An 18,393-nucleotide genomic window follows, 5' to 3' on the forward strand; every position below is an offset into this window, starting at 1 on the left:
TTACGGCCATGTAACACTGGCCTCCAATGGAATGAAACAAAGTAAATCACGTTCCATAATTTCAACTATTACAACTGGGATGCCCTCCTGCAGGAGGTACAAACTGCTGTATTGGATGATCCTTTCGGGAACCTGCAACGTAGTTCGCTTCAGCTGCTGAGGAGAATACTGAAGATTCTTTGATACAATACTCTTGTGGAATTTGTCTTGAATACCATGAGCATGCTGAACAGCTCTAGAAGTTTTAAAAAAAAAACACAGCCCTGAAAAATATTGTTTAGTACAGTGTCACATTTCTAAAATCTACAGGTTTTCACATTCCAATATCTATCACCAGTTACATTTAAAACACAAAAAAACTGCTATCACCAGTATTCCCTCTGCCATTACCTGTAAATGGTCTGGTCGGACTTGCACCTACCAATGCTGGCATAAGTTGAGTAGCAAAAATGTTTGCTGCTTTTCCTAGATTCTGCCTGTCATCTCCATTTGTATCACTTCCCTCTGGCCCATTCCTTTAACTGTGATTTTAAAAAGTTGTGCCTGTGGAGGAGTATAGGAACCTAGTGCTCATGGTACTGGATAAGTACCCCAGAAGTAATGGGGTCTGCATGTGACTCCAATCCCACAATAGCTGGTAGACTTTTATTATCTGAAGTGGCCTAACAAAAGAACTATCAGATGGACCCATTAATGCCCCAGGCATCAGATTGGGATAAGACTCAAGCAATCCCAGCCCAGTCAACCCTGCAATGTCTGGGCTGCTGGCCAAGTTGGCTGTCTTACGTACTAATCAAGCAACAGCCTGACTACAGCCGTATTCACAACTGACCTTTCAGCTAGGATTCCAGACTCCCCCATCACCTGCATCAGTACTCTTACACGTTAAACACCACTTCGAGGAAGCACTGAGCGAATAAAGGCACAAAATGTACTCTAAGTGATAGTTCAAATCCACCACCAAGAGTGGTGCGGTATTACCAATAAGAGTCCTGAAGGATACAGCTGCCAAACAGCCTGTATGAGGGAATAGCCTACTTACGAACTTATGAAAATGAACAGGTAAAGACCCACTGGTCCATCCAACCTGTCCCACGCAGTTGTGATGCCTTATGTCAAATAGAGGCAAAGATAAGTGTCACTTAGATGTACATGTTTCCTTAATATCAAGGGAGGTGAGATTTAAGCAAGCTAGTCTGCAAAAGGTGAAATTACCCAGGAGCAGATGATCCAGGATGAGCAGATGGAGGTTCATCACTATTGTTTCAGAAGACGAACACCACTCTCCCAAAGGAAGGTGAGGCAACCAGTTCCATCCATGCCAGCTCATAAGGATGTCATAATAAATTCTGGAAACATTGCTAACTACAAGCAGAAAGACTGTAATCTGTTCAACAGACTGGTAATCTATTAACAGCTATTTAAGGAATCCTAAGTGTGTGCCATCAATTTATTTCAATCTCACACTGATCCCAACCATTATAATGTCACAGTAATGCTGAATTACTGTGACATAACTGAACTGTCTTTGTAACCTTATTTCATCATTTAACCCTAATTATTTGTATTCTCAATGTTTTAAGTGCTGATAACTAATACTAAGGTTAATAAACTTGTTAGTTCTGACTTCTTTGATAATTGACAAGAAAGAGTTCATTCATTCATTCAGTAACTTGTGCAGATCCTGATGGGAGGCTGGTAGTGTAAATGGTAATATAATCTGAACCGGTTGATGTAAGACAGTTGGTAAGCCAAATTTAGGCATTTTTAACTCTTAGACATAGATGGGTGGTAAACCCAGATGTTTCCATGCTGAGGAGTTAAAGCGAAAGGGTTAAAGATTGCACTGGTGGCCTTAATGTAAATTCTTGTCATGGTGTCACTACCAGTGTCCTTACTTTGAGTTTCTCACAGAATTAAAGACAACTAATGTACCTTGTTTACATTAAGAACTTAAGGTAACATAATAGATTTTCTTTTTTGGAAAACCTTTGGCAAGACAGCACAACTCCCTCGTTAGTGAAGCAATATTTTCATCACCCATGAGACCACAGAACTAACGATTTATTTGGATTGAATGGTGGAACAGGCTTGAGGGGCTGAATGGTTCTGATGTTCCCAAGATGCTGCCTTCGCTAGTGCAGTACCTTTTATCACTGCACTGCCTGTAAGAAGGGTGTGAACTGAAATGCGAACAAGGCACGGAGGGAAGTAAAAAGCTTTACATTTATGATTAGTTTAAATTTGGCACCCAGAATACATTTCTTGATGCTATAACTTTAGCTCCTAAAAAATATTTAAGCTTTTATGTATTTCCTGTATGCAATGTGCAACAATCTTGTTTGAAACTTTAACACTGTAATAATGACATTCTCTACCTAGGCAGCAGATGACAATATGAATGTATGGCCTTAGACGACTTACCATAATTGATAAGAATTTTAATGCCTACCTTAGGCATTGGCTCCATCTGCAATACAGGAAATAAACACAATAAGGCACTCGGAACTGATTACCATATAAATGAATAAAGAATTAACTTCATGAGCTGGCATGCAGAGTAGAATTTGTAAGACTTAACATAAATACAGATTATGCATAAAATTTAATAAATGAAAGTTAACTTTTGGAGCACTGGTTTCCTTTCAAATTACATGATTATGATTCTTAGTTTGACTTGAATAAGTTGTGGATTTTTTTCTCCCCTTATAAACTGTTGAGTGTTCAATGCAGTTATTTTGTGTTTAAGACCCGTGCACTATAATTGTGTCATCATGTCACCGGATACTATCATCATACACAAAACCTCTAATACAATAAAATGAGATACATCATGGCTGCATATATAATAATGGGTATCCTAAATCACTTTTCCATTAGCATAACACTTTGTGGTGATGAGATGCTAAAATCCAAGGAAAAGCAGGTCTTCTCAGCCATCAGTCCAGCAATCTGGCAGTTTTACCTTCACCTGGCTGCTGCTCTTGGAGACCTGGGCCATGGTAGCTAGTAGCTGAAGAGCAATGTAACAGCCGCTATAAATTTAAAATAAAAACAGAAAATGCTGGAAGCACACAGCAGATCAAGCAGCATTAGTGGGGAAGTAAAGTAGCACCAAAGATGTTACAGACGAACAGCTTATAAGGAGGAATAGTGCCAGGGAAAAGGGGGGTGGCAATAAGAAAAAAAATACCAGGGAAAAGGGGAGTGGGAATAAAAACCAAAGCAACCACATAAACAAGAAAAGAAAAATAATGCTTCAACGTATTTAGGATAGGGGATGATTAAGTGACGTGATAAAGATGTAAGACAATGAGAGAAATTAGAGAAATAAAATTTATCTGAGACCCAGAGGCTCTGAATAATTAAGGCAGAGGGGAAGGGAGGCATGGAAAATCTGGCAAAACAGAGAAGGTGCCAGTGGCCCAGCCATTTAGTGGAAGAAAAGGCAGGTAGACATCAGGGCTACCAACCAACCCACCGGCCATGGACCAATAGAAGATCCCCATTCCAAGCACCAACCCACAACCTCCGCCGTCCCCGGAAGCATTGGTGCACCTACATTACCAGCACCTGCTGTCCGAGAGACAATGGGAACTGTGGTTAACGTCTGAAGTTGTTAAAGTCAATGTTAAGACCAGAGGTCTGGTGACCTTAACACTGACTTTAACGTTAACCCTACCTTTCTCCATATATGATGCCCGACATGCTGAGTGCTTCCAACATTTTCTGATTTTATTTGATTTCTGGCATCTGCAGTTTTTTTCTTTCTACTATAAATTTACTCCTGTTATTGGTGCTAGATTTACCTTGTGTTCAGAATAAGCTGTCTTAAACTGTTATAAAGTCAAGGGAGGCACTGAAGTGGAAATCCGTGCTCAGTGCTATTCTCCCTATGCTACCAACTCCAATGGAGGGCCAACAGAAAGAAAGTGTGGGTTTTGTACAACCATGAATAGCAACTGTTGGAACCTCTGAAATGCCAGATCTTGGATGCTATTGAAGATGTCTCTTTTTACGTTAAACACATTCTACATGTGAGAGTGTGATCAGATGGCACCATAAATTGAGGAGCAAAGCAAAAGCGGTTTAGAAAAACATTTGTTCTCAACTTTACAGCATTTTGAACAAGCTCCTAAACACCTGTTATCCCTTTGGGCCTTGTCGAAATTGGGCTGCTTTTTTTTTTGTTTGCAGCTCGAGTGATTCGTTGTTCTTTTGGGGAAATGTATAGATGATTGTGCCCAATGAAAGGAGCAATCAGAGTTAACCATATTCTGAGCACCAATTTTTAAAATCAAAATACTTAACTGTGACCTTTAATTGCAAACGCTGACATGAAACAAAAAAGAAAAAAATCTGAAAATGCTGGAAATCTGAAATAGAAACAGAACATTTTGGAAATGAGCAGCAAGTCAGTCAGCATCTGTAAGGAGAGAAGACAAGTTAACATTTTAGGTATATACCCTTCATCAGAGTTGTTCATTAGTTGCGACGAAGGTAGACACCCGAAACATTAACGTGTCGTTTCTCTTTACAAATGGCAACTAACGGCTGTGTAGTTCCAGCTTTTTTAATATATGAAATAATCAGCTGTGTCTATGGCGTAATTACTGATTTTTGACACACTTCCACACACAATAGCAAAGCAATGCAAGTTTTATATATTTTAGTCAATAGTTTAATACTGAATCTTTGTAAAGGACCTTTTCCTTTTCCATCACAACTTGAACCTTGTTTGTACATGCACAAATGTCAGAAAATAATAACAACCTATGCATTTCTAATCAACAGCAACATACAGCATTTTCATTATGGACCTCGGGCACACTATAAATTGCAAGATGTGGCAGTTGAGTTTTCTGTCGACATCTAGCAAAATAATCACATAGGAGGAAGGCAGCCCTGTGATTATGGCAACCACTGTGGAAAATACAACAGTAGAATAATTTTTCCATCAGCTACTTCAATTTTCTGACAAAGTTATTACCACAGTTTTCTAAATTCTGCATCTTCGAATGCTTCCCAGATCCCGCAGATACTGTTCATCTAGGTAAATGCAAAACAGTCACCTCTTTCTATGGTCTAAGATACATTCCAACATCTTTTTAAATTGTTGGTGAAGTCTGAGAGTGTTAATTTTAGACACTGGAACACTTGGGTATTAATGAGCAGCGTCAAGTAAAACCAAGTCGGGTGTAAAGCTCCCCTACCGCAATAGTGAGTGATTAACCCAATCTCACGAGAGCACCTCTTACTGTATTGTTTTGAATTTTTCCATTTCCCACAATACTCGTCCTATGGTATCTAAGGCTACCAGTTGAGACACAAATTATGGGGAGTTTTGTCCACAGCAAGTGATTAAGACTGCCTAATTAATTTCACAGAAAATTCTTATGGGTGTGAAGAGACTTTAGGCCCATTAGGATGGGCTGAATTTAGACCAAATTGCGACGGTATGATTTATACACTGTGTCATCCAATCTCCTACACTTGAAGTGTAGGAGTTTAGCATTTGATTTAACAGAATTATGTATGTGCAAGATGCAAGCACACTTGCCAAATCAAACTTTTGGACCTTGTTTAAGTAACAAACCAATCCAACCATTGACAGGATTGACAGCTGCTTTATTCCTGTGTTCATTGTTAAAGTCACAGGAAATTAGTTGGGCTACAGATGTGGTAGAAAAATGGGATTGTATTCCTTGCATTTCAATTCCTAAACTTTATGATACAGTGACACAGTCCCAGTGTGAGTGTGACCAGGAAGCTTAGACCACTAAAAGTAAGCTGGGTGTGTAACTCTAATACAACATTTGAATTAAGAAATAACAGACCCCAAATAATATGGTACTCATTAATATACTTTTTTAAAAACTAGACCACCTCCTTCTGATGAGTCCACGTACAACCAGGCTTCAAACACTAAACCCACAGTATATGGACTCAGTGTTATTAGAGTTGTTTTAATAGCTTAAAAGCTTTAGCTCACTCATCAATTTCCATAAGAAATATTAGCTTGACAGTTTTATGTAATGAAAATTATAGAAAATTGTTTTACTTCTAATTTCTGACTCATGCATTTTTCTATAAGTAACCTTTTGCAATACTTGAAGTGGATAACACAGGTTCACTAGCTTCTAATTAGTTAGATGTATTGCAATTAAAAAAGACCTTAAGATGCACATAATCATCTAATTATGAATAGGATGATTAGTGTAATCCTTAGGAATACATTAACTTTGACCTTTCACCTAATCGTCTTAATTTGTGTAAATCACTTTGTAACCTATGCATACTATTTCCTATGTACTATGGGTTATTTTGCCTAGTCATATATTTTAGGAAGCTATGTTTATTTTTAAAGCTAAACTAAAGGGTTATGGTATAACTAGTTTAAGGCTAGAATTTTCTCTGACAGTTTAAAATACAACCTCTCTTTGTAACAGAGCTAAAATAAATATTCCGTTTCCCCACTATTCAATTTACTTTCCATGCTTTTCATTTAACTTGCACGTGAATAGCCTCGTGAACACAAAATGCACACTGGTAATATTACCTAGGCTTATTCCTATTACTAGGACAGAATGTTGATATTGGGGGGTGGGGGTGGTGGAGAGGAGTGGAGAGCAGTTGAGAAGACAATAGTGCAGAATTTTGCGCTTCCTAACACAAGTTAAAACCTTTTTCACTTCTGCCCACCACCACCATCCCCCCACAATTGCCTTGTTTCAATTTATCGTGATTACCATGTTAGTGAAAAAGGTTCTTCACCCCAATGTTTTATATATTTTCCTTCCCCACTTGTATCATTCCTGGTTGCATACACTATTCACTAACATAATAGGCAGGCAGGCTGTTTGTAACCATCATTTGCCATTGTGATCACATGAGCCCCATCTTTTGCTGAACCAGGATTGATATAGAGTGCAGTAGATTATGGGAAATCTGTGAAATGTGTCCTGGTGCTCAGGTACAATTTCTCTAAAACTAAGTTTTCTACCACACGCGCCAATTTTTCAGCAGAGCTGATGGAGCTGGAGGTGGAAAGCACTTTGGAGATGTGCTGTGCTCTGTCCCCACCAACCTGAAATTTTCTGGGGGCAAGTGGACAGGTGAATGATAAAGGTATGCAAATTAGAGAAACATGGCCTGTGCTATTTTTCCTTCCATTTGCACTCTTTAAAACCTAGATGTAGGGGCTGCCTGTTAGGCCCTGACATCCAGTGTTCAGATATTGGTGGAAATGGTTCTCGGGGATAACTTGAAAAAAGGGCCTGTGCAAGCCCGCTCACAGCATTGCTGTGCACAGGCCCCATCAACAAAAGTAAAAATTTTCCCGTGTGTAAAAAATTTTTTTTGACAGGCAGCTCACCAGCCATCTTTCTCCTGCTGTGACAGGTCCACAAGGCCTTCTTTCCCTTTGTAAATGAACTGGAGCTATAAATATGACCATGGTCAGTGAGGCATCTCCAGAGCAAATGGAAGTCCCACCCCAGCGGAGACTCTCCCCAGTCAAGGTAGTGGTGGGGCAGAGATTTTTCTATGATCCCAACAACCACCAAGCAAAGATTTATGTGGCACCTTTCCTTATTATATTCACCTCTGGATCCATGCCATATGACAGCTAAAGATATTTTAAAACTTACCCAATACCAGGTGTACAAAATGGCCTGGACTGACTGTTCCTTCAATTCATTTTTACTTTTTTTGCCTCCGTGATACTGATTTTTCATACCAATTTTCATTATTCATGAAAATATCACTACTTAAAACTAAATACAAATGCAGATTTAGAAATCTCCACTGAAGTAAAATATTAATTAAAGATCTTAAGTTTATTCTTATAAAGGCTCTTAACCTCTGCTTTAGCAAAACCACACCTCCTGAATTTGGATTAAATAATCTGTTAATTTCCAAACTCTAAGAATATAATTCTTACATTGGAAAGTGTTGCTTACAATATTTCAAGGATTTGACTGAGTTGATTCCACATAATAGGTACTGCAAATTCATTTTTACATGAAAATCCCTATTTTGCTATTTTAAAAAAATACTGTTTATCAAATAGGAAACATTTCAACTATTTTCCATTATAGCATCAGTAAAAAACTCATACTGTAGCTTATAAAACACATACAATACAAGTGGTAGTTTCAGCCTTGAGCATTATTAATGGTAACAGTGTTGTATTCAACTCGTTTTATATATTTGTCTCTGGATTGAATAAAAGATGTGAAACCTGCTTTTGCAGATAGATACAGTAGATGGAGTTATATCACTGTGCAACTCAGTTGCCAGGGGCTGCCTGACCAGTAGATCTAAATATAATATCAAACTGCTAAACATATTTATAACAACAATTGCCAAGCAATTTATCAGAGCGGACCAGACATCATCATGCTTACAATTGCTATTTGATTGGGGCAGTTTGATTAGCAAATCGATCAAGGTTCCCAGCATCAAGCCTCTCATTGCAACCTAACAGTACTTTAACCATAAAATATATGATAATATATTTCTTTGTGACATTGCTGGGCACAGTGAGCACTTGCTTATTAGTGATGTACGGACTGTAATCTGAACTCTATCCATAAGCCACCACCTTTACCAAAATTTGTAGGATGTGGCCTTTTAATTCATGAAAGTTAAGATGTGATATCAGTCGATCTCTTATATGTCACAATGTCAAGCAATTAGTGCGTACTTCACAAATGTATCCTTTTAATCAAGTAGGACACTGAAGTTTTTTGGTTACTGCTGATGGTCACTATAGAAGCAACGATGTGGATCAATTTACAGTGATTGCCCAGGATCTAGCATTTATTAGTTTTGTGAAAAAGAACTGTGTGTCATTACAGGAATCTCATGGCTGGAGATCAGATTACAGTCTGTACATCACTAATAAGTAAGTGCTCACTGTCAGCATTGTCACAAAGAAATATATTGTCACATATTTTATGGTAAAAATACCCTTAGGTTGTACTGAAAGCCTCTGGTTTATAAATTCAATTGGTTGTGAATAGTTTTTAGAATTAATGATAGTAAAATACCACTAATACAGGAGTCAGCTTCAAGAGACATTAAGCACCAATGTACCATTAAAATGACACAAAAGAATGGCTAAACACAAAATCAAAGATAGGCTTGTATTAACAAAAATGAGTAGAGAAAGTAGTTTCAGCATAACATTTAAAAGAACATTAAGACCTAATTCTATTCTTTTCCCCTCCAATAGTGGTTGCTATATAATGCACTGAATACCAATATCCCCAGTAACCTTATTTAGAAAACAACCTGATCAATATGGTTTTGCCAATCATGTGACAAAAACAATCAGTACAGCCCCACTGGTAATGGCCAGAATATTCACTCCTTTCTTTCTTAATACTATATTTTGTATAATGTATGTGCTAAGCAGATTCTGTGGAGAAAGTTACCAAATTCAGTCTGAAGTCTGCTGTAATCAATTGAATTAAAGTTTTGTAATTCTCCCTGCTAACAAAAGGAGGTAAATGCAAAAGTACACAGATTGATATGTCATTTAATAGTACATGTTCTGAATAAATGTACAGTGTGCTTATGTTTTTAAAGCTCAAACTCCTGTAAATGTGACATTTTGCTATCATTAATTCTAAAATCTATTGAATTTATAAATTGGAGATTGTGATTGAAAATTAAAGGTACTTTTACCATAAAATATGTGACAATGCTAGTGCAATGGTATAATTATAATTGCATATAGATATAAAGTACTCCCACTTCCCTCTGCCCAACCTAAGGACTAGTAGAATTGTGTAATAATCTACGCAGCGAGTTGTAATGATCTGGAATGCACTGCCTGAAAGGGTGGTGGAAGCAGATTCAATAGTGACTTTCAAAAGGGAATTAGATAAATACTCGAAGGGAAAAAATTTACAAGGCTATGGGGAAAAAGCAGGGGAATGGGACTATTTGGATAGCTCTTTCAAAGAGCCGGCACAGGCACGATGGGCCGAATGGCCTCTTGTGCTGTACCTACTATGATACTATGATCTGATCGAGCTGCAAATCAAATGTTCTTTTTTGCAGCCCTAGTCCTATTACATTATTCTAGATTGAATGTTATCTTTGGCCACATAAATACATTTGTTATATCATTTAAACAAACAACAAGACCTAATTCTTTTCTCCTCAAGTAGTGGTTGCTATATTATGCACTGAATACCAATATCCCCAGTAACCTTATGTAGAAAACAACGTGATCTATATGGTTTTGCCAATCGTGGCCAAATGCAGCTGCCAAACAAACATTTGCTGTAAACGGCCCACAGAATGCTTGTAATTGAATGGAATGTCTTGACCCATTCATCAATTCCAAATACTATGAGTGATTTATGAGATGTGTGCCCATCCAAGGACAATGGTAGTAATCAATGTATGTACATCAAGGCCTTCAGCATATCAGAATGTTATGTATATTCACAGCTTGCAGAAAGAGCCTGCAGTAACCAATTTTAACTCTGTGTGCGTAGTGCCAACAAGAAAGAATCCAACAAATGGCCCATCATAGTTAAAAGCTAAAGCCACATTTATCTAGAGAAGCATACTTTGGCCATCCTATTTCTTGTTTTCATCACTGACTTGGTAGGTGCCATCAAAAATAACTGCTGTTTTTTTTTTGCTAGTGACATTACCCTATACAGAGTGGTTAGCTCTCCATTTGAGAAACAAACAGCAATTGAATCACTGCAGGCAGCTATTGACAGCTGGGCAATTGGATGACAATGTGCTGGACCTGAAATTCTGCACAGATGTTGTAACTTCAGGAGTAGACTGGCGGAACTCCCAGAGAAATGGCTAAAAATGGCAGTTTCTCAGGGCGGGGCGGGGGGGGTGGTGATGGTCCATTGCTCTCCCACCAAAGTTATGGTGGGAGACTGGCAAAACCCTTGAATTTCCAGGTTGTTATCTTTAGCACTAAAAAGTTAAAGCCAATACTTCTATTGAGGTTACTTGACTGTGAGCTTCCCCATGTACATTTCATATATAACATTACCAAGTTCTCTTCAAACATCTAGCTTCTCGGGTTGGTAAGAACTATGCTGGGACAAACAGGGACCAAAGCTGACTGGAAGAACTGGTAGAAGAGTGGGTATTCCTAACTAAGTTCAGGCCTAATTGTCATTGTCAGTAACCTCAGTGTTCCATAAAACCCACTGCCTAGTGATTGAAAATTTTACCTCTATTTGACAAGCAACAGAGAAAACCTGCTTTTTCTTCCTTGGCTTAGTACAGCCATTAAGATCAGAGGGCTGGATGAGATTGGATTGCTCTATGCCTCAGTCCATCTTCTATAAAACCACAGAAATATGATCAGACTATCAAAGAAATATCACATGTGCTTATGCTCGACTTTCATGTTTACACAAAGAACACAAAGAATATATGGTTACACCTGAACATTCTATATCTATTTTTAAAAAATCAGTTCCAGATAGCAGTGTTGTTGGTGAATTAAGTGGAGCTCCTTATTACAATTCTGGCTCTCAGTGAAACAGCTCAACAGTACAGTAGTACCCCAATGAGTGGGGAAGGTACAGAAGGCCATTGAGTGAAGGGCTCATTGCCTGGTCCGTACCAGAAAACATGGATGCCGCTGGTAATGTTTATATTGTCATTGTATGAGGGGCTGCCCTCCTGTGGATCCACAGGAACCCATCTCTTTTGATGGTACAGAGCAACAGTGCTGCCTCATTTACATTCCTGGACCACTGCCATTGGTGGCACCACTATGAGGTAAATTCAGTATTAAATGAATATATTTCTATCCAAAATCCACACTTTACATCACTTGATACTAACTACACAATTCACAGCTTTAAAAAAACCCCACTTAAATTGGATTTTTTTTCAAGCCCTTAATTCTGGCTCTCACTTTTGAGTACTGCCACATTTTACTGAATGTTCTGAGGCCTGGGAGTCCTGTAAAGAAACAACATTTACAACTGAAAAGCAACCACAAACAAATTATACAATTAAAATAATGCAGCTGACTGAGAGGGTGTAATTTTTCGTCTTTCTCTGTTTACAAGCTTTGTGTAATTTATTCAAATGTGAGGCTTTTACAGTTCAGCTTTTGGTAACAGCTGTTTGTTTCCCTCGAAATAATCAATGTCATCAAATTTCCCATAAAGTTACAGTAATAGTCCCTAAAAAGGATAAAAATATTGAAGTGTCTCTGCGGCTCATGGTCTCTCTTAATTTAATGCCCCCCCCCCCCCCCCTCAGCAAAAGGCCTGACAGATAAATTCAGGGAAGAAAAATCCAACAATATGGAGTTACTGACTTTAAAGTGGTTATCCTTGAATGGTTTATTGAGGAAAGAGGAATAATATTTGAGAGAAGCCTTATGATTGTCACATTTTGCTGGAAAATTGAAAAGACACCAGTTTGCTCAGACAATGACTGTCCCAAATCTGGGAGACAGGATCATTTACATAAAGGGGGTTGAGACATCCTGTCATTTACAGCAGTCACTGGGCATCCACCCTGCAAGAGGCCAGGAATACCAGAGCTGCACCTTTCTGCTTTGTCAGGGAGGCTGGTCATTCAGCCCAAAAGTAGAATTTAAAAAAATGCCTCCAATTTCTTTTTTGCCATTAGGAAACCAACTCTAGGCCCACCTCCTCGTTTGTACAGTAAGTCATGCAAGCATACTTTCCATTGGCAGCAAGCAACTGGTGGGAGATGTCATCCTTCCAGCCCTGCATTTTTAAGTAACATCAGGAAGCAAGAAACTCCCACCCCCTTTTGTTGGAATTTTTACTCCTGGGACAACAGTGGTGGAGACCTGGAACCGGATTCTACCCCAGATTCTGCCCCCCAATTGGTGGGTGAGTTCCCTGGGACTGCCTTCCCAGGCCCAAAGATTTCACGGCCTATGTCTTCATTATATGACTGGTTCTGCTATGCATATTTTTTAGAATGGTAGCAATTGCTTATTTATTATTGCCTGGGGTAGTTTATGGTCTGTCACTCATTTCGAAATGTAAAATTAAGTATGAACCATTATAAGTGCTATTTGAATGTCGCACAATCTGTGTGATATGGTCAGGAAAACGTTGGAAAGAAAATCCACAGAATCCAGTTCACAGGCAGATGACTGGACCCTCTATTTTTACTGAAAAAAAACCAAAGGCTTGTATTGTTCGCTTCTGATCTTCACATGGAAATGTTCTGTGTATTAAAGTGAATAGGCCTAAAATTATAGGCTGGGAAGTCTAGAAGTGGAAAAGCCTGGCCAAAGTCTTTAAACAGTCAATCTGGTTACCTGTTGAGCTATCTGGCAATTATTCTAATCCTGTACTTCACAATGCTGGGTTTTAATTTTTTCACATTAAGCAGTTGTCAATCTATTAAACTCTTTAAGTTATGATGTACTAGCTGTAATCAAACTGGTCCTTCCACCTCTTTTAAAGAAGTTACTTTTCCCAACAGGTCATGTGGTCAAGAAAAGTGAGGTGGGCAACCTACTCCCTGGCTTTTGCTTAGCCACTTTGGAGCTGGCTGCTCCAAGGCATATGAGAGTTGGTTCAATGGTCCATAAATGCCAACCTAGAAAACTAAAATCTGACAATTCAAAAACAAGTAATTACACTGAAAGTACAGTGGAACAGGGGCTTGAATCTAGGTTGTTTTTTATAGATTAAAAAGAGTTGAATTCTGAGGATTTGTTCCTGAGGCACTTCACTCAGTGCATTTTCCCAGCTCAACATTATTCTCCATACTAGTACCTACTGCTTGTTCCCTTTCAGCCAATTCTTTATCCACCTCCCAGTATTGTATATCTAATTGACAGAATATCATACAATTAAAATTTTATTGATAGTATTAGAAATGAAAATATTGCAGTGAACATAAGGATTTAGAATTGGGCATGAATTTCATCAGTAGTATGCAGCTGCCTTCAACCACTGTGCCTTAAAGCAGCAGCAGGACTTGGATAGGAACTCCAGAGTGACACTGAGGATGGAGAGGCCTGATCTGCAAATGGAGACATGCAGACTGGGCTCCCAAAATGCTGAGTGTTCACATCAAATGCAGGTGGCTGGCATGCTAGGCCTCTAATTTTCCCTGCCATTTATGGGAGACACCTGGCATTTGTTAGTGCTTCCATTTATAACGTGGCTAAGATTAGGAGCTCAGAGGATCAAACCTGTGTGTCTTTGTGACACCATGTACTGGTGCTCCAATAGGCAGTGCCAACTCATTCTTATGCATATTATTATTTTATTAAAAAGGTATTTTCCCCTCATATAGTTTTAACTCAATTAGTGTAATACACACTGTGCAGACTTATTATCTAGCAGTGGAGATAACATTAAGATCATCAAATCAACTAAAATCGCAAAAAAAAATTGTGAAATTTGGTGGGTGGGCAGTTAAAAACGAGTAGCTTACTTTCCCGCTAGGAACTTAACCCTTTCCCACCGTTTCCAATGTTAACCTGCAGGGAACTTCATGAATTTATGCAAATCAGGGTCCTATTATGCCATTAGGACCCCGAATGCATTTTAACCAGGGCCTGAGTGGGGAAACCGCCATTTTCCTGCCAGGCTGAAGCAGGACGGCAGCTGGTGGGAAGGACAGAGAGACCCTTTCCTTTTCAGGCATAGAAGGCGCAGGCGTGTTCCTCTGGGTTCCATAAGGAAAGCCGCAGCCTCCCTTGCCCTGGACCCCCAGCAGGGAGAGCAGTTAAAATGAAACGGGGGACTTAGCTACTCCTTTTCCACCTTGATTTGGCCAATGGCAAATAGCAACTCCTTTTGCACCTCAATTTGGCCAATGGCAATTTTAAATTGCAGGCGGCAAAGACTTTTACCCCAAGTCGGTGGGGTTCTCTTTATATATGTTTATTGGGCTCCAATGATGTCATCAAGGTCTTATCCGCCATATGAACCTGAAGCCTGAGCTGGGGAGCAGTGGTGTCTTCCCCGTGAGGCATAACCTGCCAGGAAGAGCAGCCAGGGCCAGAAGAGGCCCAGCGAAGTAAGTTTAAAATTTTTTTTTTACTTTCCTTGTAGGCCACGAGGAGCAGGAGTGCCCCTCCAAGCACCACAAGGAAACCTAGAGCCTCCCCTGCCCCAGGTTTCCTCTCCCGACAGAGATTCCCCTCCTGGAGCACTTGCCTTGTGCCGAGGGCAGTACCCCTGGGTCCCCGATGGTGGCCCACTGCCGCTCGATTTTAACGGCTGGGCAGTAGCTTCCTGTTGACTTCCCAGCCGTTTTGGTCAGTTGGCAAGTGGCATGCTAATGATGCCCGGCCATTAAAATCGGTCAAGCCTGCCTGCAGCTGCTCCCAGATGGGCACGCTGCTTGCTTTGCTGCGTTTGCGTTAGGGAGTTAAAATTGAGTCCATTGTGTCAGCTGGTGGCTATGACTGTAGACTGGAAAGTGAGCCTTGTACTCATATTTTGGTGCAGTATTTTACGTGTCACTGGATTTTTCTAGCAGATTGCACTTGGAGCTGATTTGAAAATTTTGAGTGATTGTATACAAACAACAGGTGAGACGTTGAACAGATCATTCAATTTGGATGTAATTGGAACAATATCACACGTATGATCTTCCGGGATGTTAATTTTGTCAGGGATAAGCTGCTACATGTCTCTGAGATTTTCAGGCTCCTTCCTAAATTATAAAGATACAATTGGATTTGGAAATCAGAAGAACAAAAGAAAAAGTCCAGTGCATTTGGAAACCTTTTTTGATTTCTGATTGGCCACAGGGGTGTCCCAATATTTGACTGACGGATACTAGCAACAACAGATTGAGGCCAACCCATGTGACTGCGTGTTACAAAGTAGTTCACTATTGAGCAAGGCAGAAATATGAAATGAAAATAACGATCAACTTCTGGTTTAGACTTTTCTTAACCCATTACATTAAAAGATTTATAACAGTTACAAGGAGCATTCCCAGAGCTTTCATATTACACCGAGCAGCCCCTTATGACAACACCAGCAAATTGAAAGGCAACTATATCTTTTCAAAGTTGCAAAACAGTTTTTTTTACTTTAATGAACTTGTAATCACATTGTAGTTTGTAACCGACATAGTGTAGTCTGTAACAGAGGAAAGCAATCTGATTGGCTATTCCCATCCTTCCTTGAAACTGTCTGTTCTCAGCTAAAACTCATTTCTGTGTATTCACTAGTGCTTAGTTCTCATAGGTAGTACAATGGGAAAGGATATGATACGCCAGAGTTCCAATTTAATTCCGGAGACCAATTGATATTGTACCATTTAAGGAGTGGATTGTTAGCCATCTTTTGAATTAATGTCCATGGACTAGAATCAAATTGTCTGATTACAAAATAAAGTTTGATATAGAATGAAAAATATATGTGCGGGTTTTCCTGACTGGGCTATTGATGCAGTTGACAGCTTCTTTACAGGGAACACTGTTCAATGCAGGCTGTGAAACATATTGGGGGTTTCTCACTGACTTCCTTAACAATGACATCGATCCCAATGCTACTACTTGTTCCTTGTGATCTATTTTTGTGCCAGTGTTTTTTTTCATGTAGAGCAGATCAAATTGAACAACAACAGATGCACAGACTAGAAGGACCCACAAATCTCCAACCATTACTGGGGCATCAATGGGAACTTCTTTATAGAGATGAAGCAAAGGACACGAAGGTGAGTAAGCCCATGAAGTTCTAGTGCATTTGTGTTGCTAATGTCTTGCCTCATGAGAGTATCCTCAATCAAGTGTTGGTAACTCCATCAGTTTGAAGACATATTATTTCCCTATGAGAACACTGTATTTTGTTCAGGTACAATTGAATTTGAATCCTTCACAGCACAAAATGCACAGAATCACTTACCTTTGTTTTCTACCTTGAAGTCTTCAGGAAGAAGGCTGTCTTGCCTGTTGCCAAGCACAAAGGCCAAGAAGGACAGAATGAGAGCATCCAGGATCCCAATTATAGCCAAGATGTAGGCCCAGCGAACAGAACATGCTCCCAAAGTGTACTTGTCAGTTTTGTCCCCACACATTCGTTTGACTGCATCTGAATCCCAGCCATCGGGGTAAATCATGCATCCCATTATGAGGCCAGTAGCTAAAGGGAAAATAATCTTTGTTATACAAATGTTTTCGCAGTGTGCAATAGAAATATATATTGATCTACACAATGATAACACAATATTTATTAACGTATTTGATAATGTTTTGTGAAAGTCCAATTCGTTTGTAACAGCACATTCACAGATTGAAACAAATGCTTCTCTCTATTTGATTTTACTGGAAGGCCTCCTGTGTGTCTATCGACTGTCAGCAGTGAAACAAGTAACCATTTAAAAACATGACAGGAATAAGACATTCTTGCAATTTTTACCACCTTCAGTGAATGAAAGCAACAGCAAAGCGAAGTCATGAAGGGCAGAAAAATCAAACTTTCCTTTTTCAACATTTCCAAAAAGAGGAATCGATCTTTCTACCGTAGTCAAAATGGTATGTTCATTTATTTTATATACTAGCTGATCTCCAGTGCTATTGCTCACAGTTCTCCCAAATCTCCCACCACTGTTCTTAGCCAATTGTACCATTTCTCCAGGGGTTCTGCTGATCTCCCATTAGATAACCCCACAGAAATTCTAGATGATATTTAATGCGACTTTAAATGACAAAATGTGTTTTTTGTGATTATCAGCAAGGTTGGGCATTTACTGAGCATACCGCAACTCTGTTTGTATGCCCTGCCCTTCCTGTATTAAACTCAGTGGAAGGCAACATCTTGTGCTGCATTCTGGGAGCTGTAGATCCTTAAAGTGACACTCAAAGTGATATTGGTATATTCTGGGAAATCATAGAATGTTACAGGACAGGATTATGCAATTTGGCCCAAGTCTGTCTGAAATTTTTCTCACATGAACTTCCCAGTTTAATAAAATGGGAAAATTGCAACCAACAGTTTGACAATTAGTTCAGTCCCAAACTCAAATTAAAAGGAGCTTCAACATCACAGTGCTCTCCATGCTCTTCAATATTTCTCTTTTTCAAACAACTATCTAATTCCCCTTTAAAAGAAATCATGGATCCCGCTTTAATAACGGTTTATGGCAGAGAATTGCACATTCTAACCACCCTCCCTGTAAAGGAGCTTTTCTCATCTGTGTGACGTGTACACCTCCATTGCCACTGAAACTTTCATCAATGCTCATCCTCTACTCATTAGCCTTCTGAGCTCTACCCTACCAGACACAACTTGTCTAAAACTCTGCCACTTGCATCCCATCCCTCACTCTGTCCTCACTGTCTCTACTGCTCCCATCCTCCATTGTATTCATTTCAAATTCCTTGTGCTCATTTATAAATCCCTTCTGGCTTCATCGCACTTCATT

General features: G+C 39.3%; 1 protein-coding gene across 1 annotated transcript in view; it reads right to left on the reverse strand.

The window, feature by feature from the left end:
* Positions 1–18,393, reverse strand: part of LOC137344640 (LHFPL tetraspan subfamily member 5 protein-like) — a 117,885-nt gene continuing 99,492 nt past the window's right edge. The window contains exons 2-7 of the mRNA XM_068007766.1: positions 16,875–17,111; positions 11,918–11,987; positions 2,966–3,035; positions 2,425–2,470; positions 591–789; positions 1–235 (exon numbers count right to left, since the gene is read on the reverse strand). Coding sequence (XP_067863867.1) covers positions 1–235; positions 591–789; positions 2,425–2,470; positions 2,966–3,035; positions 11,918–11,987; positions 16,875–17,111 — 857 coding nt within the window. The remainder of the gene's footprint in view (positions 236–590; positions 790–2,424; positions 2,471–2,965; positions 3,036–11,917; positions 11,988–16,874; positions 17,112–18,393) is intronic.

The sequence above is a fragment of the Heptranchias perlo genome, chromosome 27 (assembly GCF_035084215.1).
Source record: "Heptranchias perlo isolate sHepPer1 chromosome 27, sHepPer1.hap1, whole genome shotgun sequence".
Classification (NCBI taxonomy): Eukaryota; Metazoa; Chordata; class Chondrichthyes; order Hexanchiformes; family Hexanchidae; genus Heptranchias; species Heptranchias perlo.